Genomic DNA, 9,466 nt, shown 5'->3' with positions numbered 1-9,466 from the left:
GAAGACTCCCAATGTAATGGGCCAGTAAATATCTTCAACAAAATTATAGAAGAAAACTTCCCTAGCCTTAAGAAAGAGATGCCCACGAACATACAAGAAGCCTACAGAACTCCAAAAAGACTGGACCAGAAAAGAAATTCCTCCTGTCACATAATATTAAAAACACCAAATGCACTAAACAAAGAATTTTAAAGCAGTAAGGGAAAAAGGTCAGGCAGGCCTATCAGAATTACACCAGACTTCTCACCAGAGACTATGAAAGCTAGAAGATCCTGGGCAGATGTCATACAGACCCTACAAGAACACAAATGCCAGCCCAGGCATTTATTACTATGATTTATTACTATGGCTTTGTAGTGCGCATTGAAATCAGAAATGGGAGAATGATGACAATCACTCAAGTCAAAGAGCTTTGACATAGCAGGAAGTCTGTATCTAAATAATCGTGCCTACAATTCACTCCTTGGCGCAGCAGAACTGTCAACTCTTAGCTTAGCTACGATGGAGCTAAAATCCTTTGGTGATGTGAGGGGCATTGAAGTACAGCCTTATTACAATGAACTCCAGTGTCTAAAAGTTGTTCTTATTTTGGGTTTGTACCTCAGTAAGAGCCAAGATTTTAAGCTCTACTTTTAAGTTCTCTACGCACATGCGCAAACAGTTGTTTACTAGGAGTCGACAGCGGAAGTAGGCGCCATCTTGCCATGGCGAATGCCTCTCCAGCTTTACCGCTCCCCACAAAAAATAAGAATGTGACATAGTTTTATTTACTTAAAGTATGTTTTTAAATGTTAACAAATACAAGTAAATTGAAATCATGTATCTTTTCTCATCATAATGCAATAAAACTGAAATCAACAACAACAAAAAAAATTCCTAAGGAAATAGAATCAGTCATTAAAAGCCTCCCAACAAAAAAGATGGCCATTTTACTGAAAGCAATGTACAGACAATGCAATTCCCATCAAAATTCCAACACAGTTCTTTACAGACCTTGAAAGAGCAATTCTCAATGAGGGTCACTTATGTAAACTATCTTATCATCTGCACATAGCTATACTTTGACTTCTTTCTTTCTAATTTGTATCCCCTTGTCTTAGTCAGGGTTTGTATTCCTGCACAAAATATCATGACCAAGAAGCAAGTTGGGGAGGAAATAGTTTATTCAGCTTACACTTCCATATTGCTGTTCATCACTAAAGAAATTCAGGACAGGAACTCACACAGGAACTTGGAGGCAGGAGCTAATGCCAAGGCCATGGAGGGGTGCTGCTTACTGACTTTCTTCCCCTGGCTCACTCAGCTTGCTTTCTTATGGAACCCAGGACTACCAGCCTAGGGCTGGCACCACCCACAATGTGCTGGGCCCTCCCCTTTATTACTAATTTAGAAAATTTACAGCTGGCTCTCACGGAGGCATTTCTTCAAGGGAGGTTCCTCTGTGATAACTCTAGCTTGTGTCGAGTTGACACACAAAACCACTCAATACCTCCCTTGATCTCAATTCATAAGGAAAAACAAAAGAAAACAACAACAACAAAAAAGGGTTGTGAACCCTTTGGGGGGTCGCTTATACAAATATCCTGCATATCAGATATTTTCATTGCAATTCATAACAGTAGCAAAATTGCAGTTATGAAGTAGCAATGAAAATAGTTTTATGGTTCGGGGGTCACCACAACATGAAGACCTATATTAAAGGGTTGTAGCATGAGCGCCGTTGACTAAGGATGTTGATCTCATTAAGGGTTTCTCAGGCATTTGAGTTTTCTGTATTTAGAATTCTCTGTTTGGGCTGGCGAGATGGCTCAGTGGGTAAGAGCACTGACTGCTCTTACGAAGGTCCTGAGTTCAAATCCCAGCAACCACATGGTGGCTCACAACCACCCATGAGATCTGATGCCCTCTTCTGGTGCATCTGAAGACAGCTACAGCATACTATGCCAGAGGTGGGGCCAGAGCGAGCCATCTGTACAGCTAGTGTACTCATACACATAAAGTAAATAAATCTTAAAAAAAAAATTGGGCTGGTGAAATGGCTCAGCAGGTAAGAGCACCGTCTGCTCTTCCAAAGGTCATGAGTTCAAATTCCAGCAACCACATGGTGGCTCATAACCACCTGTAATAAGATCTGACACCTTCTTCTGGTGTGTCTGAAGGCAGCTACAGTGTACTTACATATGATAAATAAATAAATCTTAAAAAAAAAATAGAATTCTCTGTTTAGAGCTGTACCCATTTTTAATTGTATTTTTTTGATATCTAGTTTCTTGAGTTCTTTATGTATTTTGGATATTAGTCCTGTATTGGATATGGAGTTGGTAAAAATCATTCTTCATTTTGTAGGCTGCTGCCTTGTCCTAATGACAGCGTCCTTTGCCTTATATAAGCTTTTCAGTTTCGTGAGGTCCCATATATTAATTGCTGGTCTTAGTGCCTACGATAATGGTGTTCTGTTCAGGAACGCTTTTCCTGTACTAATGAGTTCAAGGCCATGCCATACTTTCTATCAGGTTCAATGTATCCAATTTGATGTTGACCTTTTTGATCCATTTGGAGTTGAGTTTTGTGCAGGGTAATAAATATGGATCATTTTAGATTCTTCTACATGAAGCCATCCAGTTGCTCACCACCATTTGTGGAAGATGCTGTCTTTTTTTTTCAGCATATATTTCTGGCTTCTTTATAAAAAAAAAAAATCAGACGTCAGTAGGTATGTGGACTTCTGTCTGGTTCTCACGTTGAGTCTGTTGTTTAGGGTGTCTGTCTTTATGCCAGGACCATGCTGATTTATTACTATGGCTTTGTAGTGCGCATTGAAATCAGAAATGGGAGAATGATGACAATCACTCAAGTCAAAGAGCTTTGACATAGCAGGAAGTCTGTATCTAAATAATCGTGCCTACAATTCACTCCTTGGCGCAGCAGAACTGTCAACTCTTAGCTTAGCTACGATGGAGCTAAAATCCTTTGGTGATGTGAGGGGCATTGAAGTACAGCCTTATTACAATGAACTCCAGTGTCTAAAAGTTGTTCTTATTTTGGGTTTGTACCTCAGTAAGAGCCAAGATTTTAAGCTCTACTAGAAACAAAACAAACAAACAAACAAAAGACTTTATCTATTTATGTTCATTTAATAATTTGTCCATCATTTTTATGATTGGTATAAAAATATATAGTATTGAATATAATTAAACAAAGAAAAAAGAAGAAATCAGATGATGGTGATACCTCTAGCTGTTCTTTTATTGTTCAGGGTTGTTTTAGCAATCCTTGTTTTTTGTATATCCATATGAATCTGAGAATTATTCTTTCACAGTCTGTGAAGAATTATGTTGGGACTTTGGTGGGGATTGCATTGAATCTGTAGGTTGCTTTTGATTGACAGAAATAGGCAGTGAGATAGCTGCGTGACTTTTACTGGGTACTGGAGACAGATTTCTCTTTACCCCAGATAGAGCATTAAGAGACCAAGAAAATGAGTTAGCCCAAGTGTCAATTTAGTGAACCAATGTGTTCATTGGAGTTACTTATAGGAGTCTGTTACAGGTACATGGGCTGCGGGTTGGCAACACAGATCTTTAATTGTAGCACTCAGGAGACAGAGGCTGGTGGGTCTCTGAGTTCCAGACCAGCTGCATGGTCTACACTTGGAGACAGATTTCTAATGCAAATCAAATCAAATAAAAATCAAACCAACCATCAACCATCAAAACAAAAAACCAACCAAAACTGTTTATCCTGTAGATGCACCACCCTCATAAAGCAGTTGGAAGGATAGTGTTTGTGTCCCTGTAACAAGACTCATGTACTTTAGTTAGTAAGGCCTGCCTTATCCAATTCATAGGGAATTGAGTGGGTGGAGGGTCTGCTCTCTGTAAAGTGCTCAGGGTTAGGAACATGGCCCTATCTTCAGGGGGCTTATAGCAGACAGTGTTTGTGAATCACATTATATAATACATAGGAAGGGACCCTTTATAGTAGTAGCTTTGATAACAATAGACATTACTATTCATTCTGAGCTCTTTTTCTCAGTGAAAATGGCATCTAGAAAGTGTAAAATTAAAAGGAACACCAGAGGGTGCTGTGGTAGCGTTTTGAAAACTAAGGTGCCAAAGGCATAATGGCTATGTGAAAACTCTTTTGTGCTTTTCAGACAAATGTATCCTATACTGCGATTAGATTACCTTCTTAACTTAAGTGCTTGCACACTGTTACTGGAATGGATGCATATTGTCACTAATGTCAGACCTATGAAACCAGCTTTTAGAAATAAGATATATGCCTTGTTATGTGGCGGAATACATATTTTGATATGTGTAGGTTTAGTAACCCGAAGAAGATCAATGGTATATGTGTATTAAAATTTTAATCTTTGGACTAAAGTCTTAGCAAATAGAGAGCAAGATAGTTCTTTATAACACCAGAAGGTACATTGCCCTGCATTTTTTGGGTTTTTCCCCTTGGAGGGAATCAAGTTCTAGTCTGGTACAATGGCCTGACACTCTAGGCATGTAGTTTGTGTTGCATCTAGCCTTTCAAAAGCAGCATTCATTAGAGAATAAGATCATGTAGAAAAAGGAGCCAGCCATTGGAATGTAGACTTTCATGTATTTTACTCATTGAAAACTGCATTACTTGTATGTGATTTTTTTCAAAAATAGTATCTCAATCAGTAGTCAAGCTTGGCCCTGATTAGGTTAAAGACGAAGATAAAAAACATTTTTGAAAAATTCTACTCAAAGCTGGAAATCTGCTTGCAGATAATGTTGTCTATATATTAACTACAGGGAGCTGCGTCTATGGACTCTTTATGACGTGGTCTCCTATCCAAGACCTGGACAACAACAACACCCGTTGAGATTCCAATGTGGACAGGGAAAATCTCACAAGGGATACTCCTAGATAAGACTTACAGGCGATTGATGGCTAAGAGAGGAAGATAAGACCTACAGGCGATTGATGGCTAAGAGAGGAAGATAAGACCTACAGGCGATTGATGGCTAAGAGAGGAAGACCAGTCTTTCCAGGAAGGAGTCACCCAGTGGGCTCTCCAATCCCAGTTGTTAGCCAATTATTCATGTAGAACATAAATGGACCTAGCATCTGTCTCTAAACATATCTGTGTACATATATGTATGCCACAGTGGAAGAAGAGAGGTCATGAATTTGAGAGTTAGTAGGGGAAAGGATGTGAGAGGAGCTGGAGAGGGGAGACAGTGGGATAGAAATCATGTGATGTATAAAATTCCCCCCCCCAACAAAAAACCCACCAAACTCGAAATAGCAGCAAGCAAAAAGAGTGAATATATAATTTATAGTTCATTTGTGTTGATATGAAGTGTAAATACATGCTTAAATTCATAGCCTTCTTTGGCTCATCATGTGAGGTAACAAATCATCCAGATGGGCTCGGATCCAATCAGATAACATTCCAAGTTGCTTCTGCCATCTTCAAAAGGTCAGGATTGTTCGGATGCTGATAAAAGTAATACAACAATAAATACTATTTATCTGAACACTTTATCCAAAGTCCACAGATTGCTTTTCTTTTCACTTTAGAGTTTGATCCAATCTTTCTTTAGAGATACCTTTTAAAAATTAACATGTACTATTTATGTGCACTAATGAGTTTCACTGTGATATTTTAAGACATGTACACAATGCTCTTTGAGCATATTCACCCCATCCCCCTTCTTGCTCCACTCCTCCATTTAGTAGAAGCCCATGCACCATTTCTTCTATTTTGTCATCTTTCTCCATCCGTGGCATTAATAATATTTGTGACAGTGTTAATAGACCAGAGAAAGTGGGGATTTCCATTTTCTGTTTCATTTATTCTCTGTTTCCAACTCTTATCATGATGACTGTCATTTAGTCTTCTCTGCTTTATTTACTCCTCCTCTTTCTTGCCATGTCTTTTAAGTTCTTTGCCCCATTTCTCTTCTAAATGTCATTATTCTTGGTGTTTACGCTTTGCTTCTATTTTTTTTAGATTTATTTATTATTATAAATAAGTACACTGTAGCTGTCTTCAGACAGCACCAGAAGAGGGTGTCAGATCTCATTACGGGTGGTTGTGAGCCACCCTGTGGTTGCTGGGATTTGAATTCAGGACCTTTGGAAGAGCAGTCTGTGCTCTTACCCGCTGAGCCATCTCACCAGCCCCACTCTTTACTTCTATTAACAAAGGCTATAAATTAACTAAAATAACGAATCCCAGTCTCATATAGTCCCCAGCCTCTAGGAAGCCCTCATTCTGAGGACAGATATACCTAATCCCTAATCCTTAGGAACCAATCCTGAGATGCACAGTTCAGCTCAGTACAGTACAGATAAGAGGACCATCTAACAGGAGCAAGGACCAGGCAAGGCAGTAAGAGTTGAAGTGCTTGTGTGTACCTGATTCCTGCTGCTCTCTGCTCATATCTCAGCAGTTGCATGGGGCTCTGACCATGCATACTCTTTGTCAAATCACAGAAAACAGTTCTAGACGTGGGCACACTGGACCGGGGAACCTACCATTGTACTATAGAAATCGTTCCTTCTAGGGAATAACAGACTCGAGTTAACAATTATTTGTGAGAGGGAATTCATCTATCAGCTTATGCCACTACCGTAGGCGGCATAGTATATAACACTGTGTATTGCAAAAATGGAAGCTTTTTTTTTTTTCCTTTTCCAAATGGCTATTGTTTAATCTGTTAAGCACATCTAGTGATTTCTGATGTAGTCAAGAGACACCTGGTTGGTTGTTAGAGTAAATAAAACCCATAAAGGTTGGGGTTAGAAAGATGGCTCACTGGTTAGGAGCGTTTGATGCTCTTGCAGAGGACCCAGGTTTAGTCCCCAGCACCCATATCAGATGGCTCACAAAGGCCGGTAGTTCTACTTCCAGGGGTTCTGACATCCCATCTTGGCTTCCTCGGGCACCTACCTGCTCATGGTTCACATAAACGCACACAGATAACTCATAGAATAAAAAGTCATGAACAAAAATCATAAAGGATTTCTAGTGCACCGAGTTATCAGATTTGCAGTTTACCTTTTTCCTTGGTTCATCAGGTCAATTGCATCATTGATTTTGTCGAAAGGTAGGGCATGGGTCACCAGTAAGTCCAGATTGAATTTCTTATTCTTGTAGTCAGTAACCAGGTTTGGGACAGAGTCTACACTTTTCCAGCCTGTAATTTGGCCACAGTGTCATATAAAGAAAGGCATGCCACTTGACATACAGAAGTAGTTTAATTTTTCTCCTTTAAAGACATTTTTATGGCATTCATACATGTGCAAGATGTACTTTGCTAATATCACTCTCCATGAATATTCTCTCTTGTCACCTGTCCCACCTCCTGCTGGTCCCCCTTTAGTTTACTGTCTTTGATTTGTTTACTTAAATAAATAAATAAATAAATAAATAAATAAGTATGATTGTTGAAGAGGTGAAATTATTAGGTCAGATTTGGGTTGCCTTAAAAACATCAAGCTTTGCTCTATCCTTAATTTCATGGATTTATTATATTTAAGCATTTTCCTTTACCAGGTAATGGCAGAACATTCCTTTAATCCTAGCATTTGGGAAGCAGAGGCAGGAAGATCTCTGGGTCTGGGGCCAGCCTGGTCTACAGAGTGAGTGCCAAGACAGCCAGGGCTACACAGAGAAGCCATCTTCAAAAAGAAAAGTTTTTCTTCATAAGAAAAATTTAAGATTATTATCCATGCTAGCTAAGAAACTATCTGAATTAGACCAAAGTTTCCCTTTTGTTCCTCCAGTTGACTGGTTCATTTCAATACCACTTGAAATTATTTTCCTTTTCTTTTGCAGTGGTTTTTGTTATGCAGCTCAGGTAGGCCTTCAGTTCAGTCTATGAAGACCTGTCTCAAATTTATGATCTATCTGCCTAACCCTCTTGAGAGCTGGGTTTATAGGCTTGCATCACTAAGCTCAGCTACTTAAATTGAATTTCAATGTGTAAATTATAGTCATATTCCCATATAAACTTCATTTACCTTTCAAGTACTGGACTAATTTTTGTATACTCAATGTTTATACAAATTATTTTTGTTTCAAAATTTAATAATTTTGTAATTTCATATTATAGCAAAGAAAATTAAAAATGATGAGGAAAGGAACTGACCACCAAAGAATGTTCCATTTACAGAACGGCCCAATATAACGTCCACGGTGGATATAGTCATTTCGTCAACCTTTGCTCCAACCACAGTGCACGACCCCCATCCTATTACCGTGCAGTCCACAGCTGCTTTCTGCAATGTCAAACAAAAGATTACCTGGGCAAGCAGAGAAATAGACATGTCTTCTAGTGTGACTATATACAGTGCTCCAGGGGCCGTTTGTACCATGTTACCAGTTACACAATAGGCTCAAGTTCAGGACATCATCACATTATCCAATGAGCTGTAAGACTCTTGTGTTCTGTGCCGTGCAAAATGTACAAAATCATTCTTAGTATATCAAAAAGATATTGAAAGGAAATGGGACACATTTTACCCTGTACACACCATCGTTTGGCAGAAATTTCAACGTATAGCATGGATACTGAGACACGACCACAGAATTAAGAAGAATCTGTAATAGTTTGGCAATCTACCACATTTACTAAAGTGTGAGAAATTCCAGGGACTTGTGATGAAAATATTGAAAAGTATGAAGAGAGAGCTAGTAAGTGATTCTGTGGAGCCTGTGAAATGAGTCACACACCGAATACTTAGATTACAGAGTAAGATAAAGATGGAGAAATGAATGCTATTTAAAACTGGGCAAAGACACTAGACACTAACACTTGTTTCCCTACACTTTTCAGGCAACAATTGAGATGTATCCTGCCTGCTCTGTCTGCACTTGCTGTGATTGTGAGGCCATGGATTTGAGCTTTAACTGCTGAGTCACCATGTGGAAGAATAGCCCAAGAGATCTGCCTAGACTGATCACTGACTGAGACAGGGAACTGCTGTGTTAGCCTACTGTAAGTCTGGGGCTGATGGAAAAATGCGAAGAATTGAAAATGTAAGTTTCAGTGTGGAAGGCCATTCTGTGTAGAAATCATAAAGCATAAACATTTTGACTGATACAGAGGACAGGGTAGACCTGGTTGGTTCCACATGGTTGAACACGGAGGGAGACGTAGTTGTCCTCTTCCTGGAAGGTGACACATTCTAGAAAATTAGAATGTGCTTTGAAATTTTTATTTTAATGTGTGTTTATTTCCTATTTTGAGAATTCCTAATGTTTGAAAATCAACTCAAAGCTGGAGATGGTGGTACATACCCATAATCCCTGCCCTTGGGAGTCTGAGGCAGGAGGATTGCAAGTTCCGGGACAGCTACATGTAAGACTTTAAAACCAAACCCAAACCAAACCAAAACCAAAACCATCAAATCACCAAACGAAACAAAACAAAACAACCCCCCCAAACCAAATCAAACTAAACCAAAACAACAACAA

At 39.1% G+C, this 9,466-nt stretch overlaps 1 protein-coding gene across 1 annotated transcript in view; it reads right to left on the bottom strand.

Annotated features, from left to right (window-relative positions):
- Positions 1 to 5,298: 5,298 nt before the first annotated feature.
- Positions 5,299 to 9,466, bottom strand: part of LOC116094355 (all-trans-retinol dehydrogenase [NAD(+)] ADH4) — a 16,497-nt gene continuing 12,329 nt past the window's right edge. The window contains exons 7-9 of the mRNA XM_031376182.1: positions 8,139 to 8,268; positions 7,046 to 7,184; positions 5,299 to 5,479 (exon numbers count right to left, since the gene is read on the bottom strand). Coding sequence (XP_031232042.1) covers positions 5,455 to 5,479; positions 7,046 to 7,184; positions 8,139 to 8,268 — 294 coding nt within the window. The 3' untranslated portion in view covers positions 5,299 to 5,454. The remainder of the gene's footprint in view (positions 5,480 to 7,045; positions 7,185 to 8,138; positions 8,269 to 9,466) is intronic.

This window comes from Mastomys coucha, unplaced genomic scaffold (genome assembly GCF_008632895.1).
Source record: "Mastomys coucha isolate ucsf_1 unplaced genomic scaffold, UCSF_Mcou_1 pScaffold16, whole genome shotgun sequence".
Taxonomy (NCBI): domain Eukaryota; kingdom Metazoa; phylum Chordata; class Mammalia; order Rodentia; family Muridae; genus Mastomys; species Mastomys coucha.
The sequence above is the reverse complement of the archived record's forward strand: the minus strand, read 5'-3'. Positions and strand labels throughout refer to the sequence as shown.